We start from the raw sequence: 22,503 nt of genomic DNA, 5'->3' as shown, positions 1-22,503 counted from the left end.
ACCCATGGCTCCCAGCTATTGGAAATTAGAACCAGACGTCCTTTAATACCGGCGTTAATTGTATGACTTGACAAAGCTGTTTCGACATAAAAATATGCCTGTATCAGGGGCCACTCAATTATCTTCAAAACTTGCATCACACAATTCTGGTAAAAGTCCATAGTGCTCCCATAGAGTATCACAATACTTCAAGAATCTCTGAGATTAGCGGATCTTCGGGTATTATGATACTCTATAGGAGCACTAAGGCCTATTACCAGTATTTTCAGACGTAAGTTTTGAAGATGATGCAGGCATATTTTTATGGAACGGCATGCCCTTCCATGGGAGGTGAAAACAGTAACTGCATTCAAACGTGTGGAATAGATACAAAGGAATCCTGTTGAGAAGGAATTGATCCACAAAATCTTAGCGGATATTGAGGGTGGCAACACCGGTAATTGGGAAGCAAAACCAGTGCTGGACAGATTTACGGTCTGTGCCCTGATTGTGACTGAACAGATATGGATAGGCTGGAGTGTAAATTTTAAGGGGCTTCTACATTAACTTCAGAAATTTTAGTATAAGAACAGTGCTAGGCAGACTTCTAGTCTGTGCCCTGAAAAAGGCAAGGACAAATCAAACTCGGGTATACATATAACATGATCGCATATCATGCATTATAATGAGTTTATCTTGGGCAGACTGGGTGTTTGAAGTACTCTGGGGCTCATTTTCAAAGCATTTAGACTTAAAAAGTTCCATAGGTTACTCTATAACTTTGTAAGTCTTAAGTGCTTTGAAAGTACGCTGATCTGTGTACCAGACTACTCTTATCTTAATATTTTTATTTATTTGTTACATTTGTATCCCACATTTCCCCACCGATTTGCAGGCTCAATGTGGCTTACATAGTACCGTACAGGCGATCGCCAATATCGATATGAACAAATACAGAGTGATGTTGTAGTATAGTTCATGTGTTACAGACATATTAGGGAATCGTAAGGGCGAAGAGTTATGTCCAGTACGAGATTTGGTTTTGTTGTGTTACAGGGTTAAGGCATTTAAGTTGGATCGGTAACGGAATTCAAACATGCGTGGGATATGCATAAAGGAATCCTGTGCAGTAGGAATGGATCCTCAGCTTAGCCCAAATTGGGTGGCGGAGCAGGTGGGGGAAGAGAGGTTGGTGGTTGGGAGGCGAGGATAGTGGAGGGCAGACTTATACGGTCCGTGCCAGAGCCAGTGATGGGAGGCGGGACTGGTGGTTGGGAGGCGGGAAATACTGCTGGGCAGACTTGTACGGTCTGTGCCCTGAAAAAGGCAGGTACAAATCAAGGTAAGGTATACACATATGACTTTATCTTGTTGGGCAGACTGGATGGACCATGCAGGTCTTTTTCTGCCGCCATCTACTAAGTTACTATGGATCATTAGGGTATGCCTTTTTGAACAAGTTAGTTTTTAGTAGTTTCCGGAATTTTAGGTGGTTGTTTGTTGTTTTCACAGTGCTTGGTAATGCGTTCCATAGTTGTGTGCTTATATAGGAAAAGCTGGATGAGTAGGTTGATTTGTACTTGAATCCTTTGCAGCTTGGGTGGTGGAGATTTAGGTATTAATTTTTTAACAGTCTATTCTGAAGGTCATCAATTCATTTGTGATCCACCTTGTTCTCTTGTAATCTCAGGTAATTATAGCTATCGTTTTAACTTTCAATAAAGAGCCGCTGTGGAACACAGAGGACAATTTAAAGAAAAAGGCCTGCCACCGTGTCAATGTAATGTGCAATACTGATAAGGTGAATGTTTTTTGTTCTATTAATAACATGACCACCACCAACTGCTGTTAGCAACACTGTCTGCACATTGGTGTAATGAACAAACATTTTATGTTAGCCATAATTAACTGTACAAAGATCTAATTTCAGTAAAAGTGTTTATTACAATTATTGTTGGCTGGATCCTCAAATCTAAAGTGCAAGATTTGCTAACACTTTGAACGCTGCCAGGGTCCCATAAACAGCATGGCACAACATAATCCAGGCAAAGTTATCTTTAGTGTATCTTGATAATTTTAAATGCACCAACCTTCTGTTCCTGCCAGTAAACAGTAGCCCTTTTAAGAAGAATGTAAATTTGGTTTTATGCACAAAGGGGACAGCAATCTTGTAAATGAACACACACACCATCGCTAAAGGACTTACAAATTTGTTGTGTCACTTGTGGGTATAGGTGGTGAATTTTAGAAGCTCGCATGCACTAGCCTGGCTGAAGGGAAGTTATCCTCAGCTCAGGCCAATTCAAACTATGCCACCTTTAAATCTCTGAATGATGCCACAGTGGTGTAGAAGGAACCCTTTCGCATAAAATTAGTACTTATATATATGATGAGTTACATGTGTAAATGGCCACTAATGTTTCTAAAATTTACTCCAATATCTAAGTCTTTTGTAATCAAACACTGGAAAATCCTTTATTTTTTATACTTTTTTTTTTAATACATCTAACTAGAGAAGATCAGACTTTTACCAAGAAAAGTTTATTGAAAAATTATGCTCAAGGCAAAATGTGAAGAAACAGCACTGGTTCCAGTTTAGACATTTTGTTTGTTTTTCAAACATTACTGATACCATATCCTCTCCCAAATTCTTCTTCTTCATCCAAGGTGTGCAACATGAATACAAGTATTGTAGGAACAGGGAGGTGCTTTACCTACTAAGCTACAACTGCTTTGGACAAAGCTGCTTCTAGTTTCATACCTAAGGGGGTCCTTTTACCAAAGGCAGGCTGGCACCTACGCCTGTCAAATTGGCACTACTGCCCGGCTAACGTGTGCTCCGGCCAGTAGTAATTCCATTTTTGGCACGTGCCCAAAATACATGGTAGAAAATATTTTCTGTTTTCTACCAGAGGGCCCTTACCCGGCAGTAATCGGCAGTTGGCACGTACTGCACGCTTACCACCCGGTTAGCGCGTGAGACCTTATTGCTAAGTCAATGGGTGGCGTAAAGGTGTCAGGTTTGCATTTTGCCACACAGCCACCGGCACATTAAAAAAAAATCCCCTTTTTTCCAGGCACGCTCAGGAAATGGACCAGCACGTGTCCAAAACACAGGCCTACACCAACACAGGCCACTTTTGTGCACATCTTAGTAAAAGGGCCTCTTAATATGAACTAAGGCATTGGCCAAGCAGATGGTACCATGGACATTTAAGTGAAAAGGAAGCATGACTTAGAACATAGCTGCTTGTCAAACTTAGGCTTATATGTTCTAAGGGTGTAATTCTGTAACGGGGTGCTTACTTTCCTTTATAGAATACTACTTATGTGTGTGTATTCACTATTCTAAACATTTACTTGTGTAATCAGCAGCTACATATTAGTGCCCACTTTATTGAATTACTTCCTAAATTTTTGTTTTATGGGTCATATGCTTTTTCCTCACTTGCCTGGTGGATTTGCAGTACATTAGTAACTCCCAAACTTTCCCATAACAAGAAATATTTCAGGAGCTTAGAAACAAGAACAGGAAACACCAGCCTGTTCCTTGGAACCTGGACTCAGGTGGTTACCTTGCCTTAATTAGACCATAGGTTGGTCAGAAACATACAGGAAAACTGTACAACAGAAAAGAAAATATAGAGCACCCAGAAATTATACCATATTGTGATGCGGAAAATTCCTCCCTCCCAGAATTTACAAATTACTTTAGCTGAAGTAGATGGCACAGATCTAGATCCTGTCCCATGGCCAAAAGCAGTAATAAGTGCCCCACCTCCTGTTCTGACATGTTGGTTTACTAGTGGCCAGAGAAAACCTTTCTGAGGTCTCCTTATAAACAAACTTTTGCTAGACACTGCATCTTGGCAAATACAGAAAAAGTAAAATAAGTCTTATCTTCATTCACTGGCACACAGGACCTGCACAGCATTTTTAGTTGTAGCACTTAACATTTATATATGTCAGATTTAATTTGGTTTTTCATAAATGTGGAAAGCAATGCTGAAATCCACAAAACTGGTTTACTACAACCAAACATTTTCTTGGTAGTTGATTTGCAGAAAAAGTTATGTAAAAAAAAAAAAATCCCCACTTTAGTATGAAAGTAAATGTCAAAAAAAGTCTCCACTTATAACAATTAAAATATTTATATATTTATAATTCCAGGCTCTTAAAGAACTCATGATCATGATAAGAACAAAGTTTTGAACCATTATGAAAGAGCCAAATTACAATCCTGCAATTAATGCAATTATAAAACTGGCATTACAACCAAAAGAGCAACCCTGAAATTGCTCTTGTTTAAATCTGGATGTTTTATAACTGAAGCCTAATGAATGTGGTAGGATAATGTGGCCCTTTATTTAAACTACTGTCATAGTTGATAACCTACACGTTGTCCAATATCTTTTGACCTCTCTAAAGAAATATATGCAAGCAGGAGTCGGTGTTCAAAGACAGGCACAAGACCTAGGCAGCCTTTACTATGTCTCACCGTAGCACAGCAAGGTTATCAACAGTTGCTTATTAGACAAGATAATGGACCTTACAAGGAAGCATAAGTTCCGTACAGGAGGTGTGTATGCTTACTAAAACTCAAGGGATCCAGTTACCAAGAAATTCTATTGTGGCCAATACAGTCAAATCCTGTTTGGTTTGGTTGAAATACCAGTTACTTCTCAGAATTCTCTCTTATTACCTCTCTTTCCCAAAAACTATATTCCATGGTTCACACTTGTTTATATATAGATAGGAATAAAGAGGCAGTGTTGCAATGGCTCAAAACTGTTCTTCACTGTATGTTATTTTTAATTATGTGTAAGAAAGTCAAGGAGGTTCAGTCTCAACGTCTAGCTGGAAAATGGCTTCCCCATTTCATCTTTCCCTTTGTACTTCCTCTTGCCATGCGTGAAGGGTATATACCTGTATTTAATCATATGCTGCAAAAGAAAGGAAAATCCATTATTTATTTTTGCTTTGACTCACAGAATAGCATTTGATAAAGATTGCTGTAAAAGTAGGGTAGCTGCATGTATAGTTCTACCACCTGAAGCTACATACCTTTTTCGGAGGATATTGACATTACACAGATGATTTGTGGACCTCTGCACATCTAAAGCACTATACATCCCTGTAAAATACCTATCCAGAACTATGGAGCTGATGCAGAAAGCTACCGTGGGCAGAAGCACACAGTTAACAAATGGTCTACATGCAAACACAATTGTAGTAAACATCCGTGCAGTGTACTAAAATGTACGGGAATGAGACTACTCTGCAGCAATGTGGAGAAATGTATCAACGGAGCAGGCAAAGTTAACTTTAGAAATATACTGCTAGGTTAACAAAGAAGGGTTAGTTAAGGGGATGACCCAACCTGTCTCCCATGCCCCTGAAAGCTTTCTGCATCAGCCTAGTCTCTGATGTCTAGCAGCACTCCCTCTGACTTGACCTCCCATCCCCCAAAACAGATAAAATCTCTAATCTCTAGTGGTACCCCTTTCCCTCCCCGCCATTAAAAAAAAAAAAAAAAGTGTCTAGCAGCTCCCTCTCCAGAGTGTACCTTTAAAAGGCAGGAGTGATGTCCACTCACTTCTATCTCAGTGCCACCTGGCCTTGCCCAGTGCATCCTGGCACACTCAATAATAGTGTGGCCAGTTTGCTATATAAGGGAAGTTTCCCCTTATTTTGTAGTGCGGGTGGAAACTACCAAACAAGGGAAAAATTCCCTTATTTAGCATACTGATCCTACTCAGTGAATCGCAGGATGCATCACGCAGGGTTAGGTGCCATCATTTTCAAAGATGGCAGGAGCAAGGCATCATTCCTGCCTCTTGAAAGGTATGCTGGGGGGGGGGGGGGGGGGAAAGAGGGGGAAGAGTGCTGCTGGACACCAGGGACAATTGAGTGATCCACTAAGCGATCAAGGGTAGGAGAGTGCTGACCAGTAGGCATGGTTTTGTTTTTTTTAAATGTCACCCTGTCAATCCCCACTCACACAGTGACAGGAAGTATGGGGGAAAGGGACATTTTGCAGAAAGCAACTTATTGCTTACTGCATTGCTGTGGTAGAAGCCACATGATCTGCCATGGGCACACTGCTGTGGTTTTAGACAGATGGGGAATTTTGGGTGGTCACAAAATTTTCTCTGCACGCTCACCCTCCTCTCCTGCCTGTGGGCCAGCATCTCTCCTTCCCTAACCCCACTGGTGATCCACTACCTCTTCCACCCCACCCCCCATGCTGTACCTTTCAAAACTTCTCTTTCAGAGATCACAGGCAGCAATTCACGCAAGCTGCTGATGACAGCCCCCGACCCCAGAGCTTTTCGTCTGATGCATCTTCCTGTTTCAGCATAGGCAGAACCGTATCAGAAGCAAAGCTCTGGGGCCCAGCACGAGCAGCTTGTGTGAATCACTACCAGTGACTTCTAGAAGTGAATTTTTGAAAGGTACAAAAGGGTGGGGGAGGGAGAAAATGGGGGACTGATCATCAGTGGGGGCAGCGAAGGGAAGAGAGAGATGCCTACAGTCTTCAGCTGGCAAGGCTTGGGGATCCCAGCTAGGCACTCCTGCTGTTGGGTGAGCTCTGCCATCCCAGGCCCACCCATGTCTATGCCACAGGCGTGCGGCTTTCTGCATCAACCCCTATGTATGCATGTAAAAAAGCACTATTGTAGTGATAAGAGCAGTTCACCAAAACTTTTCATAAGCATAAAAATGCTACTTTAAATTCCAGTTTCAGTACCAAAACCCATGTTATCATAATGAGTAAAGGTAGGCATAAAGAGATTTGCCCAAGAGGGAAACAAGATGCAAGCTGATAATTTTCAAGCACTGTTTTGCTTGGGCTTTTGGTACCGAAACCACTAAATGAACCTTAACTCTCTACTCTTTGGAAGCAATCATAAAGCCAAAACATCAAAATTGTTAGACTTTTCATGAAAGTTTGCAGGATACATCATCCTAAACTAGGGGTTCTCAATCTAGTCCTCAGGATACACCTAACCAGTTAGGGTTTCAGGATACCCACAATGCATATGCATGAAATCAATTTGCATGCCCTACCTCCATTCTAGGCAAATCTATATTATGTATATTCATTGTGGGTATCCTGAAAACCTGACAGGTTAGGTATGTCCTGAGGACTGGGTTGAGAACTCCTGTTCCCAAACTATCACACTGAGAAGTTTGTTACATCTCGTATCCAACTAGCATCCTAACTGAATGCAAATTCTCACTATCAATAAACTGTGCTGACATTTTTAACAGGCAGCACACCTGTGTATTTACTGTGGCTGTGCTGAATCAAAATGCCAAGCAAACTGAAGTTATGAAAGATTAAAAAGTTCCATTTAGCTGACTGCACCGTTCTATTATACAGCAGCTAATTTCACAAAATGGGTGACACAAATTATCCACTCATTTTCTGACAGATATGGACAATTCCAGATTATAGAAGTGGCAAGATGAAGAGAAAATTGAGATAGAGCTTTGTCAAATGCATGCCAATTAACAAGAAGTGACAGGCACTAACATATAATCACATTTACTTGGGAGCTGTAACATAATATTCAAACTCAGTTTCTGCATGCCCATCCATTCCAGACTAAGCCTTGGAGGTGGGTCTTATTTATAACATATTGTACAATACTCATAATTCAGACCTTTACAAAGAGGATTCCAACAAACCTTCTGCTTAAGAGTAACAAATGTACATGTAGCCATCTTGGCGGTGAAATGACTGGGAAACACAAATCTGGTGCAGAGACCTATATAATTTATACAGGGCAGGGTGAGGAGGGGAAGTAGCGCACATAACTTTTGCCTATTCTTCATGGACAACTACTACTACTACTATTTAGCATTTCTATAGCGCTACAAGGCATACGCAGCGCTGCACAAACATAGAAGAAAGACAGTCCCTGCTCAAAGAGCTTAAAATCTAATAGACAAAAAATAAAGTAAGCAAATCAAATCAAATCAATTAATGTGGAGAGGAAGGAGGAGAGGAGGGTAGGTGGAGGCGAGTGGTTACGAGTCAAAAGCAATGTTAAAGAGGTGGGCTTTCAGTCTAGATTTAAAGGTGGCCAAGGATGGGGCAAGACGTAGGGGCTCAGGAAGTTTATTCCAGGCATAGGGTGCAGCGAGACAGAAGGCGCGAAGTCTGGAGTTGGCAGTAGTGGAGAAGGGAACAGATAAGAAGGATTTATCCATGGAGCGGAGTGCACGGGAAGGGGTGTAGGGAAGGACGAGTGTGGAGAGATACTGGGGAGCAGCAGAGTGAATACATTTATAGGTTAGTAGAAGAAGTTTGAACAGGATGTGAAAACGGATAGGGAGCCAGTGAAGGGTCTTGAGGAGAGGGGTGGTATGAGTAAAGCGACCCTGGCGGAAGACGAGACTGGCAGCAGAGTTTTGAACCGACTGGAGAGGGGAGAGGTGACTAAGTGGGAGGCCAGCAAGAAGCAGATTGCAGTAGTCTAAACGAGAGGTGACAAGGGTGTGGATGAGGGTTTTGGTAGAGTGCTCGGAAAGAAAGGGGTGGATTTTACGGATGTTGTAAAGAAAGAAACGACAGGTCTTGGCGGTCTGCTGGATATGAGCAGAGAAGGAGAGAGAAGAGTCAAAGATGACCCCAAGGTTTCGAGCTGAGGAGACAGGGAGACAAGCAGGTAATGCAGCCTCACACATGGTGACAGCTACAATACCACCCTGCAGAACCCTTAAAGATGTGTTGTCACGTGTGACATCCCTGTGCAGCCACCTTTTCCCATTGTCCATTACTCTGTTTTCAGCTACTGTCACAACTATGTCTATATCTATACACACACACATTTTTTTTTAAAGCTGAAGTCATCTAAAGGAGGAAAAGAAGATAGTAATATTTTTATCATGGCTAGCACTAACCCTAGCTTAAAGGGTTCCCTCAATGATCTAATATGATGCCTGTTTCTGATATGACATTTTGGGCATTAAATGTATGGAACCCTCACATGGTTACATCAGAATGTGAAGAGTGTACCTACATGTCATCTAGGGTAAAGAGATTTATAACAAAAAAACAAAACCATATCCTACATTCTAGAGGCCACTAGATCTGCAGAAAGATGATCATCATTCTTCCAGAAAACCTTCAATGGTAAAACATAAAAACAACAAAAAAAACCAGGCAAGTTAATTTCTTTGGCAGCAAAAAAAAAAAGTGTTGCAAAGACGCAAACAGTGACAGATCAAGCAGCACCATGTTTTTTTTTCTGGTGCAATTCCCTCCGTCAGTAGATCATATCCAGGTGTGGCAAGGGCATAACCAATCTGCACTAATAAGCATCATGGTGTAGAGGGAGGGGACATTCCTATTAGTGATAGGAATTTAGAAAGAGGAATCCTGATTAATGAAACTTGATGAAAAGAAGCCTTATAAAAGAATTAAGGCAACTGTACACATTTCTTTCTCTGCTGATACTAAACATTATAAGAAAACATTAAAAAATAAATACTCATTCTCTGCAGAGAAGCAGGGGGATACAGGCACACTCCATGATGATATCATGCCGACGTTGCCAGATGGCACACCCCATGGGTGTTCCTGCTTGTGTGATGGCACACCCCATGGGTGTACCTGCACTGCCACAGTCCCTCCCTCCCTTCAGTCTGCAGACCTGTACAGATTCGCTTCCTATTCTTGCCTCACAATTCTCTTCATAATGAAAGTGAAACTAAAACCAAAACAAGAAAATCATGGTCCAGTGTCCACCAGAGTCTTGCCAGTAAATATTTACAGTGGGGGAAATAAGTATTTGATCCCTTGCTGATTTTGTAAGTTTGCCCACTGACAAAGACATGAGCAGCCCATAATTGAAGGGTAGGTTATTGGTAACAGTGAGAGATAGCACATCACAAATTAAATCCGGAAAATCACATTGTGGAAAGTATATGAATTTATTTGCATTCTGCAGAGGGAAATAAGTATTTGATCCCCCACCAACCAGTAAGAGATCTGGCCCCTACAGACCAGGTAGATGCTCCAAATCAACTCGTTACCTGCATGACAGACAGCTGTCGGCAATGGTCACCTGTATGAAAGACACCTGTCCACAGACTCAGTGAATCAGTCAGACTCTAACCTCTACAAAATGGCCAAGAGCAAGGAGCTGTCTAAGGATGTCAGGGACAAGATCATACACCTGCACAAGGCTGGAATGGGCTACAAAACCATCAGTAAGACGCTGGGCGAGAAGGAGACAACTGTTGGTGCCATAGTAAGAAAATGGAAGAAGTACAAAATGACTGTCAATCGACAAAGATCTGGGGCTCCACGCAAAATCTCACCTCGTGGGGTATCCTTGATCATGAGGAAGGTTAGAAATCAGCCTACAACTACAAGGGGGGAACTTGTCAATGATCTCAAGGCAGCTGGGACCACTGTCACCACGAAAACCATTGGTAACACATTACGACATAACGGATTGCAATCCTGCAGTGCCCGCAAGGTCCCCCTGCTCCGGAAGGCACATGTGACGGCCCGTCTGAAGTTTGCCAGTGAACACCTGGATGATGCCGAGAGTGATTGGGAGAAGGTGCTGTGGTCAGATGAGACAAAAATTGAGCTCTTTGGCATGAACTCAACTCGCCGTGTTTGGAGGAAGAGAAATGCTGCCTATGACCCAAAGAACACCGTCCCCACTGTCAAGCATGGAGGTGGAAATGTTATGTTTTGGGGGTGTTTCTCTGCTAAGGGCACAGGACTACTTCACCGCATCAATGGGAGAATGGATGGGGCCATGTACCGTACAATTCTGAGTGACAACCTCCTTCCCTCCGCCAGGGCCTTAAAATGGGTCGTGGCTGGGTCTTCCAGCACGACAATGACCCAAAACATACAGCCAAGGCAACAAAGGAGTGGCTCAGGAAGAAGCACATTAGGGTCATGGAGTGGCCTAGCCAGTCACCAGACCTTAATCCCATTGAAAACTTATGGAGGGAGCTGAAGCTGCGAGTTGCCAAGCGACAGCCCAGAACTCTTAATGATTTAGAGATGATCTGCAAAGAGGAGTGGACCAAAATTCCTCCTGACATGTGTGCAAACCTCATCATCAACTACAGAAGACGTCTGACCGCTGTGCTTGCCAACAAGGGTTTTGCCACCAAGTATTAGGTCTTGTTTGCCAGAGGGATCAAATACTTATTTCCCTCTGCAGAATGCAAATAAATTCATATACTTTCCACAATGTGATTTTCCGGATTTAATTTGTGATGTGCTATCTCTCACTGTTACCAATAACCTACCCTTCAATTATGGGCTGCTCATGTCTTTGTCAGTGGGCAAACTTACAAAATCAGCAAGGGATCAAATACTTATTTCCCCCACTGTAAATATTAGCCATGACTCCATCTGTTCGTGCCTTGCCCGGCCCAGCTTCTGAGTCTTTTTAGTAGCAACACTGCGGGGCCTCCAACGGCATTCCCTTTTTCAGATTGCATGGATCTAACCACCACCGGAGGCTGAGGCGCGGGATTACCGACAGCTGAAGGCGCATGTCCAACTCCTGAGACAGAGGCGACCACCGACTGAGAAGAGCTGACTGCAACTGGCGCATGTGCGCCCGGGCCCATGGCACTACCTCTATGGTGGCCGCCATCAACCCCAGGACTTGCAGATACTCCCGTGCCTTCGGAGTCAATTCCGCCAGAAATCGACGAATCTGACCCTGCAACTTGTGAATCTGAGAGTCCGGCAGGAAGACCCGGCCGTTCCTGGTGTCGAAACGAACCCCCAGATACTCCAGCGACTGCGACGGCACCAGGTGACTCTTGCCGAAGTTCACTACCCAGCCCAGAGACTGAAGAAACTGAACCACTCAAGCAGTGGCCACCTCGCTCTCCGACTGGGACTTGGCCCGAATCAACCAATCGTCCAGATACGGGTGCACCAGAATACCCTGCTTCCGCAAGGCCGCCGCCACTACAACCATGATCTTGGAAAATGTTCGAGGAGCCGTTGCTAATCCAAAAGGCAGAGCACAAAACTGAAAATGCTTCCCTAACACTGCAAAGCGCAGAAAACGCTGGTGAGCGGCCCGAATGGGGATGTGCAGATAAGCCTCCGTCAAATCCAAAGACGTGAGAAACTCCCATTCCTGCACCGTGACAATGACCGGCCTCAACGTCTCCATGCGAAAAGAGGGGACTCTGAGAGCTGCATTGACTGCCTTCAGATCTAAGATAGGCATCCTCCTTCTTTGGGACCACAAAATAGATTGAATAGCAGCCCAAGCGGCGCTGAGCGGCGGGAACAGGAACCACCGCCCCCAGACTGATCAGGCGAGCCAGAGTGTCCCGCACTGCTGCCCGCTTGAGCCTCGAATGACAAGGAGACTCCAGGAACCTTTCGGGAGGCGAGCTGTCGAACTCCAGAGCGTACCTGTCTCGCACCACCTCGAGAACCCACTGATCCGATGTGATTTGGGCCCAGTCCTGGTAAAACAGACTCAGCCGAGCCCCTACCCGAACCAGAGCCTGGACCCGCACACCTTCATTGCGAATTACGCCCCGAAACCTGTCCTCCTGCGGAAAAATCACACCCTCCACGCCGATTCCCACGAAAGGACTGGGTGCGCTGGAAGAACCGACCTCTAAAGGACCCACTAGCCCTCCCGGACCTATACCGGCGAGCCTCCTTAAACCAACCTCGGGAGGAAGTACCCCTGGAAGCCGCCTTGGGACGAAAATCCGGAAGACAAGGGGCCTTGGCATCGCTGAGACCGCGCACCAACTTATCCAAATCCTCACCAAAAAGCATGGACCCCTTAAAAGGAAGCGAACAAAGCTTGACTTTGGAGGCCGCGTCCGCGACCCAACCTCGCAACCAAAGGGCCCTACGTGCCCCCACCAGCATAGCCATATTCTTGGCCGAGGCACGGAGTAAATCGTAAAGCGCATCAGACAAAAAAGACGATCCCAATTCCAATTTGGCTAACTCCTGCACCCCCGAGGTCCCAACCTCCACCGAATCATCAAGCAGCTTCTCGGCCCATCGGAAACACGCCCGCGCAACCAGCCCCCCACAAACCGAGGCCGACAAATCGAAACTCCGCTTGAGAAAGGACTCAATCCTCCTATCCTGGGGATCCCGGAGAGCGGTCCCCCCGTCCACCGGAATAGCCGTGGCTTTTGTAACTGCTGTCACCACAGCATCTACTGTGGGTGCCTTAAAGGAATCTATATCTTCCTGTGGGAGCGGATAAAGTCTAGACAACGCTTTAGACACTTTACAGGGAGAATCCGGCGAATGCCACTCTTGAAACACCATATCCCAGAGGTCCTTATTCATGGGAAAGGACCTAGCCTGCCGCTGAATCCCCTTAACCAAGGGATCCACCTGTCTAGCCTCCCCCAAAGCCGCCTCTGGCTGTTCAAACTTAAGGGTGGAAGAGACCTGCTCAATGAGCTCTGCAAGCTCCTCCCTGTGAAAAATCCTCACTACAGAAGGGTCCTCCCCAGGAACCACCAACTCCGGATCCTGAGGGCCCTCAAACCCCTCAGGGTCCCCTATATCACTAAAAGCACCTTTGGATCCTACAGGACAGAATCCCTCCTCGTCGTCCCACTCAAACCGAGGCCTCTTAGCCAGTGCCGCACTAGTCCCCTCCCCTACAGGTGGGGGTCCCGACTTCCAGGCTTGATAGAGGGTCCACACAAAATCCGGAGGAAAACCAACGCCTCCTGTACCCTCAGGCACCACCTTCGGAGCCGATCCAGGAGCAGCAGGGCCAAAAACAGCTGATTCCGTGGGACGCACGGTATCCAAAATGGCGGACGTTCCCGCCAAAACTAAATTCGCTGAAGCCGTCCCTGCCGGTGCTCCTGCCGCCCCCGACACCCCCGAACTAGCTGGAACCTCCGCAACCAACACCAGGTGAGGCCTGCTTTGGTTCGCCGCACAACCGGCACTGACCTCCCGGAGATTCTACTCCTTGGTGCGAACACGCGCGACAGCGGAGGAGTTTGCCTGCCATAACTCCGAAGCTCACAACACGCTGTGCGAAGCGGCGCAAAACCTCTCACTCACTGCTTCCCCACAACAATCACTCACACTGCTCTCTCTCGCTACAAACAGGAATCGAACCTGCCGTCCGTTCCTAGCTAGATATAGTCTCAGATAGCTCTTAAAGAGACATCACCCCAATTTTGGCAGCTGAGAAGTGGGGGGCACTCAAGGCTACAATATTAGAAAAGCAGCCGAGGCACAAAGCTGCCAGAATCTCCATAGAGAGCAGTACAGGGGGAGGGACCTGAACACAGGTGTAACACCCCAGGGGGAAAAACTGGGCCCCACCGGACCCAGGGCCCCGAAGCACTTTTTTTTTTTTTTTTAACACACGTACAGGGAATAGTCAACACCAATAAATTTGGCAAGAAGAGAAAAACCCCTTAACCGTATAATTAAACTACCTCACCAGACTATTGAAGACTGAGAAAATACTGGCTAGTGGATGTACTGCACAGGTTATATATACAGTATTCAAAAGCTCAGTGTTTCTCAGTCTCCCTCTGCTGGTAGGAGGACATAACCCACACGTCTTGACTGGTCTGGAGGGTCGTGGAGGAAATGCGAAATGCACTCAGTTTTGTTCCAAGATTCCTACACTGACCAGATTAGTGACCAATATCCTCTTAACTGATAGATGAGAGTCTACGAGAAGAGCTTATACAATCAAGTTTATACTATCTCAATGTTTCAATGCTAAGAATCAAAATCCTTATCCTCAACTCCTAGACTATTTGTTTCGTTTCTCTAATTCAGGACTGGTAACCTCTTCAGAAAAACTAATTTAGCAGCCTTGTCAGTCTACCATGATTTTCTCAATGACCAACCTTTGGCAAGAAACCCAATTGTAAAGCATTTCATGAAAGGCCTTTTGAATATCAAATCACCAGTGACATCCCCAACTGCAGCTTGGGATTTGAACTTAGATTTAAGATAGTTCACTTCACCTCCTTTACAGCATCTAGAACAAGCATCCGACACATATCTCTCCTGTAAAACTGTATTCTTGTTAACTATTACTTCTGCTCACCGCATTAGTGAGATCCAGGCCCTGGTGTTTTATCCTCCTTATACACAGATTCTAGATAATAAGGTTCTTTTAAGAACCCACTCCAAGTTTCTCCCTAAGGCCAGTTCTCCTTTTCATTTAAGCCAACTGTTAGTTTTATTTATTTACTAGTAAAAAAAGGCCCGTTTCTGGAACAAATGAAACGGGCGCTAGCAAGGTTTTCCTGGGAGTGTGTATGTTTGAGAGAGGGTGTGTGAGAGTGACTGTGTGAGAGAGAGAGCCAGAGTGAACGTGCGGGTGTGTGACATAGAGTGAGACTGTCTATGTGTCAGTGTGTGTGTGAGAATGAGAGTGTGCGGCAGGGCCCCCCTCCCCTGTTCATTACACCCCTCACCCCCTTCCCTCCTCCTTTTCCTCCTCCTCCCCTCCCAGTTCCAGCGTGGCCCCCCTCCCTCCGCCTTTCAGGTTCGTGGCCCTCCCTCCCTCCTTCAGGGTCCCTCCCTCCCACCTTCAGGGTCCCTCCCTCTCTCCCTCCTTCTTGCCCGTTTCTGTTTGAAAGGAAACGGGCGCTAGCAGACCACCTCCAAGCCGAGGGAGCCACGGTCCCAGGCACATTAGAACGTTGGTGTGTGTGTGTGAGAGAGTGTGTGTGACAGTGAGACTGAGAGAGTGAAAGACTGGTTGCGTGTGAGAGAGAGAGAGTGTGTGTGTGTGTGACACAGAGATAGTGTGTGACAGAGTATGTGTGTGGGTGTGTGTGTGTCTCCATATCCTTCTCCTTCCAGCAAGCCGTTGCAGGAGCACAGGGGTGGGCAGTGAAAGAGTGTATGTGTGTGTGTGAGACAGACAGACAGAGTGAGTGTGTGTTTGAGAGAGTGTGTGTCACAGTGACACACAAAGAGTGAAAGACTATGTGTGTGAGAGTGTGTGTCTGTGTCTGTGCATGACCCCTTCCTTCTGTCCAAGGTGCAGGGTCATCCCCCCTCCCCCCCCTTTCCTTTTTTTAATCCAGCAATTGTGCTCTTTTTCCCATGCCCTCCATTCATCCATGTGCAAAATTTGTCCTCTCCCCTTCCCTCCTGTTCTGTACTCTCCCCCCCTTCTCCATGTGTCTTTGTCTGCCATGTCTCCCCTTCAAGTTCCAGGCCCTCCCTCCCCTCCTCTCCCTCAAGTTCCTGCCCCCTCCCTCCCTCCCTTAAGTTTACTTGCTGTTAGCCAAGTTTTTCCGTTAGCTTCGTGCAGAGAAGTCTGAAGTTTGCTGTAGCTTGGGGCGCAGCCTGCTTATTAAAGGTTGCATTATGGTCGACGTCCCCTGCTGATGCACCGGGAGGGCGGCTATCTCTTCACATGTTTTTTTTTTGTTATTGCGGTAGGGCGGTTTGGGGTGGCGGTATTCGGGTCAGCCGGGCGGCAGGTTCGGGAGGGCGGCGATATTCTTGTTAGCTGGGCGGCAAGGCATGATGGCTCACTCCGTCGTTCAGGCAGGCTGGCTCCCTCGTCCCGTCTGGTCAGCGGTTTTGTTGTGTTTCTTTGAGGGCGTTTAGTGTGCGCGCGGGAGGATCCGTTATGCAGAGGGGGCGGAGTGTTGAACTCGGTGGGAGGGGAACGAGGTGGGACGTCACTGATGGTGCCTAACAGACCACGGAGCCACGGTCCCTGGCACAGAACGTTGGAGGTGAGAATTATATATATAGATTATTTACCGTATTTTTCGGACTATAAGACGCACTTTTTTCCCCCAAAATTTGGGAGGAAAATGGGGTGTGCGTCTTATAGTCCGAAGGTAGAGATTTGGCTGGCTGGCTGGCAGGCCGACCGCCCTCCCTCCCTCCGAGTTCAGGATCGCCCTCCCCCCGGCCCTGTCACCACTTCTCCCCTTACTCACGCGATCTTCCCTGGTGGTCTAGTGACGTCGGGGCAGGAAAGACCAGCGCGCTGCTCTCCATCCTCCTGTATGCATTGCATTGCTGCCTGACGGTCTCGGCGAGATTCAAAATGGCCGCCGAGACTTCAATTCTCGGCGGCCATTTTGAATCTCACCAAGACCGTCAGGCAGCAATGCATACAGGAGGATGGAGAGCAGCGCGCTGGTCAGGAAAGAGGGGGCTCTTTCCTGCCCCGACATCACTAGACCACCAGGGAAGATCGCGTGAGTAAGGGGAGAGGTGGTGACAGGGCCGGGGGGGGGGGGGGGGGGGGGGAGGTAACCCTGAGGGCGATCCCGAACTTGGAGGGAGGGATTCGGACAAGACGCACCGGAGCATCTAGGTTTTAGAGGAGGGAAAAAGCAAATTTTTTTTTTCCTATTTCCCTCCTCTAAAACCTAGGCGCGTCTTATGGTCCGAAAAATACGGTATTTATTTATTGCATTTGTATCCCACATTTTCCCACCTCTTTGCAGGCTCAATGTGGCTTACAATACATCATGAATGGTGGAGATATATAAGAAATAAACATTTAGTATTATAGAAGGATCTTGGGTAACATGATAGTGATAAAGCATGAATTAATATAACAAGTAAATAGTAAAGACAATTCTAGGTATACGTATAGGTATATGTTTATTTTTCCCCTCCTGAGCAATCACTGGAGGAGGAGCAGTTGCATACTTTAGAATGAATTCTGCAAAGGTTTATTCACATTCTACTGCAGCATGTCATGATCATGAAAGGCCTAGTAAATCTGAAACCTCCAATTATAAAATCCACAACCGCTTGGGATTTTAATCTGGTTCTGGCACAACTCAAACTCTTTTTGAGTCTTATGCTGTGACATTCCTATCCTAGAAAACCAATTTATGCACCTTTAGTAGCTGTTCTCTATGGACAGCAGGAAAGTCCTCACAGCATGGATGGTATCATTGATGGAGCCCGCATGAGAAAGCTGCTCTGGCTTAGTATGTACTAGAAGGTTCTGAGTCGCTTCACTGTGCACATGTACTACTTCTTGCCTGCCACTGTCACACAGGACCACCTCAGTCTATTTATTTAGCTTGAATAGAATATAAATCCTTGGGGGGTGGGCAGCTATGTGAAGACTTGTATCTTGCTGTCCACGGATTAGCAGTGGTTGGCTCACGTCTGAACAGTTAAACTTACCTTTATTTGTCGCTTCATGGTGATGCAGAAAAGCATAATGAAGTACATAACAAGAATTGGCCAGAATACTGGGACATTAAAAGCCTCGAAGAATGTACATCCCATCGCAACAACAATGCCTTTAGTTGCGGAGTGCCTGGGGGAAAAGTCATATAAACAGAGAAAATTAAGTGCGTTCTCTTTCTGGTGGACCATCAATATTCTAAGGAGAGCAATGGCTTGTTCTCCATGGTCTATAAACACAAACTAATACCAACTGAGCACGAGCTGATAAATCACAAAAGTATACCTGCAGCAACTTCAGGGATCAGTAGTATGAACATTCTAGCATCTATGTACTCTGCACAAACCATCCCTAATTATAATTAACAACCGTATTTCTGTAGTAAATTTTTAGTGCTTACACATAATAGACTATTGAAAGTACTGCATGCTAATTTCTCCAAAATTCTAGGTTTCCGGGTGCAGCTTGAGTCTCCTTAAGGTCCAAGCAGTATTCATGAAGGGCTGTATTCAGGGATGAGAGAGGCGTTTAGACGGTCTTTGATCTTGTTAGAAAACTAGCAATTCTCAAGTTCCAATAGCAGCTCTAGTGGCAGTCACCTATGAGCCGATAAGTGGACCGAAACCAACAAAACTCAATTCGCACAAGTCATTGATTGTACAGTGTGGTTCTGATCCATGTTTGATTCAGACTGGCAGCCTAACAATGCCAATCCCTTATTTAAATGACTTTTTTTTGCTAGTATTGTAACTATCACAACCTACTAAGAGTTCAGTTTTCTCCAGGACCAATATGTTACTTCCAGGAGCTAATCCCACGAGGAATCCAGCCAGCCCCACAGGTGAAAGTCTCTGCATCCCAAATGCCAATTCCTCTTGTGTGCCCCTCCCCTCCATGAATCATCCAACCCTCCATGCGAAAAGCTCCGTATCCCTGTAAAGTCCCGTTCATACCCAGGGTTGCCACTGAATACTTATGAGAAAAGCCTTCATTCAATAAATCTGGGCCCCCTGCAACTGGACAGGAAGCTACATTTTCACATTTACGCACACAAATTGTGAGGGCAGAAATCCACCCACCAGAATTTAAATTCGGGAAGCCTCCTTATAAATGGACGGAATTCCTCATTTTGTTTTGTTGGTAATGAAGGACCTTCATCTGAAAAATAAATTGGAAGCATAGGTGACAATGTGTTCATTCAAAGTCATGGCCACTTTAGGCCTTTAGCTAGTCCAAATGGCCTATACTTTTGTGTTTCCCTTTGTATACAGTAACGACTAACCATGCTGTAAATATCTATTTTCTTTTTGAACTAGCACTGTTCCAGATGAAACAAGAAGGGGGTTTTTTTGGGTGTTGGGGGGGGGGGGGGGGAGGGGTCCCTCGGTTGTCTTTTCCAGCTCATTCAGAACCAAAGCTGGGATCTGGGAACTATTTGCTTTCAACTGCAACTACATAAGAATCCCCCCTCCCACTCCCCATTTTATGTCCTCTCTCACAACCTGTCTAACCTAATGATCCAAGTAACTGTCCCTCAAAAAGGGTTTATGCACAAGAGCTCCTTCAGGAAATCTGCAATCATGGGATCTTACATCCACTCTGGCTTCTACCATTGAAACAGAAGCCATCTTTGCAGCATTCAGTGAAGGAATTCCCAGGCTGATCTTGCAAGACTTTGCACCCCAAGACCATTATGCAATGGCAGTCTTTAGTAGACTACAAGGTAAGTAGGATAGAAGAGAAGGCTGGCAGGTGGGAGAGGTGCCTGGCTAGATTGGGGGGGGGGGGGGGGGGGGAGGGAGGAGGAGTTGTAGTTTGACTGCTAGGGATGATGAGGTTAAATGACAGAGTGTGCTGTGGATACAATTAGGGGCTGAAATGTGAATACAGTTTGGGGAGACTCAAAGAGAGCGATGAGAGATGCTGCCCAGTTACCACCGGGTTAGCACGGGAGCCCTATCGTCACCTCAAAGGCTGGTGGTAAGGGTTCCCCAATGCATGGCCATGCGGTAAGAGTTCTCTTACCGCATGGCCATGTGCGTCTTGGGGCTTTTTACCCGCTGCAAGAAAAAGGGCCCTGGTGCATGGGAAAATCGGCCCCTGCTGCTAGCATAGGGCCCTTTTTCCCGTAGCTCAATAAAAGGAACCCTCTTTTAGACCGTTTTACTTATTGGTCTGCAATTATAGTATGCAAACGACTTGTATATTTTATGTAGCCATACCTTTGTTATTGTACCTTGTTACTGCTTTAAATAAGAAGATTGCACTTAAAATAATAATAATTACTATTATTATTTCCAGGGATGAATATTAGCACTCCTTAATCTGTCTAATATTTTTTATGGACTTTTCCTTTATGAAATGGTCCAAACCTCTTTCAACCCTGCTATATTAGTCATTTTGATTGCATCCTCCAGAAAAAGATTACAAAACTTAATTAGTTGTTGTGTGAAAAACAGACTTTCTATGATTTAACTCTGTGTTTCTTAGTTTGCTCAGAATTCCTTGTTTGAAAGTGTAATTAACCATTCCACCCCACTCATGATTTTATAAACTTCTATCATACCCCCTCTCATTTTTTTCTCCAAGCTCTAACCTGTATAACCTTTCTTCAGAAAGGAGGTGCTCCATTCACGTTATCATTTTTGTGGCCCTTCTCTGAATTTTTTCTAGTTATACTAATTTTCTCATATTCCAGATCTTGGAACATCAGGTTGGCCTAGAATCCTCTTTCTTTTCTGCCTCTATCTAAACCCATCCTATGATCAGGTAAGGAAGAAATAAAGGAGGGTCTTTTACAAAGTGGCAGTAAGTCCAATGCGGGCTTACCACATGCTATATCTGAACCACCCGCCATCCCAACACAGCCGGAGGCGATAATTCTGGGTTGAGCGCAAACCATTTCAGACACTCCGGAAACGTTTTATTTTTTTTCTAGTGCGGCAGTAACCCGGCGATAAATAATTGGGCATCACTGCACGCTGCCCAGTTATCGTCGGATTTCCGCGGGAGCCTTTACCGCCACCTCAATGGGTGGCGGTAAGTGCTCCATGCCGAATGGCCACGCGGTAAGAGTTATCTTACCAAGTGGCTGTTTTTTTTTTGGGGGGGGGGGGGGGGGGCTTTTTACCCATTCGGTAAAAAGGGCCCTGGCATGTGGGAAAAATGGCACCCGCCACTACCGCAAGGGCCTTTTTTCCTGCAGCTTAGTATAAGGACCCCAACGAATGACTGTTACTTCTGCAAACGTTATCCATGTTAGTAATGTGACAACTATACCTGAATCTTCCATTAAGGAGGGATCTACTTTTGGTGATAAGAAAGCTATGAAGAGATTTAGGTGATAGATTCCCAAGGCATATGTCACAATGTACCAACCCTGAAAAAAAGAACAGAAATAAAAAAATGAATATATTAGGTGGACTCAAGTAAATATACCAAGGATTTTTCCATCTAATATGAAATTCTTGTATCAGGTGCTCTGGGTCAAGAACAAAAACAGTCACAGAAACCTCAGAAGACTAGAGATTATAAGCCTGCTCACATATTCCACCCTCATGTTGCCCAATTACTGCCTGCTATCATGTTTCCATAATAAGGAATTTCTCTCATTATATAGTCATCTTAATTCACTGCAGCAGGGATTAGCTAAGTTGTATACTATTTATTAGAAAATTTAGATTCAAAGAATAAATCATTTGGAAGAATTAGGAAATTTAACTAAAAAGATTTCCCCCAAGATCCACAGTTAATGCTGGAGCGATATGCCATCAATTCAAAGGCTTATTTTCAAAACCCACTAAGTCCACTTTAGTTGATTCAGAAAAAAATCAATTTTTCATGTAAACAAATATGTTTAATTTCCCAGAAGAGGTGGAGTAAATATACATTCAAAAAACTAAAACATGATAATTATAAGTGTTTAAAATCTTGCATTAATTGTGTGTTATATATGTAAAAAAAATGTTAAATTTTAGATAAACATATGTGTTTCACTCCATGCCAGTCTTATCACATAAATCTTGAAATTGAATCATATAGGGGTCCTTTTACTAAGGCGCGTTAACAGATTTAGCATGTGCTAAACGCTAAGAAGCCCATTAGCTAAACTACAAAATAAGCTTCTTAGTATTTGGCATGTGCTAATCGTTAGCACACTAAGGGATCCTTTTACAAAGCCACAGTAAAAAGCAGCCTGCGGTAGTGTGGGTGCATCTTTTGGGCACATGCTGGGCCACTTTTTACCGCAGCTGGGAAAAAGGCCATTTTTAACTGGCTGAGAAATGGGTATGCACAAAAATTAAAACTAGAATGTGCCTATTTACGGCCTGAGCCCTTACCAGCAGCCATTGACTTAGCA

General features: G+C 45.0%; 1 protein-coding gene across 2 annotated transcripts in view; it reads right to left on the bottom strand.

Annotated features, from left to right (window-relative positions):
- Positions 1-2,916: 2,916 nt before the first annotated feature.
- The window catches only part of RER1 (retention in endoplasmic reticulum sorting receptor 1), a 45,478-nt gene continuing 25,891 nt past the window's right edge, over positions 2,917-22,503 (bottom strand). For both annotated transcript variants that reach the window (XM_030185707.1, XM_030185708.1), the window contains exons 5-8: positions 21,423-21,522; positions 19,223-19,301; positions 18,140-18,275; positions 2,917-4,922 (exon numbers count right to left, since the gene is read on the bottom strand). In XM_030185707.1, the coding sequence (XP_030041567.1) occupies positions 4,833-4,922; positions 18,140-18,275; positions 19,223-19,301; positions 21,423-21,522 (405 nt within the window). In that variant the 3' untranslated portion in view covers positions 2,917-4,832. The remainder of the gene's footprint in view (positions 4,923-18,139; positions 18,276-19,222; positions 19,302-21,422; positions 21,523-22,503) is intronic.

Source organism: Microcaecilia unicolor, chromosome 13 (genome assembly GCF_901765095.1).
Source record: "Microcaecilia unicolor chromosome 13, aMicUni1.1, whole genome shotgun sequence".
Classification (NCBI taxonomy): Eukaryota; Metazoa; Chordata; class Amphibia; order Gymnophiona; family Siphonopidae; genus Microcaecilia; species Microcaecilia unicolor.
This window is presented reverse-complemented; position numbering and strand designations above follow the sequence as displayed.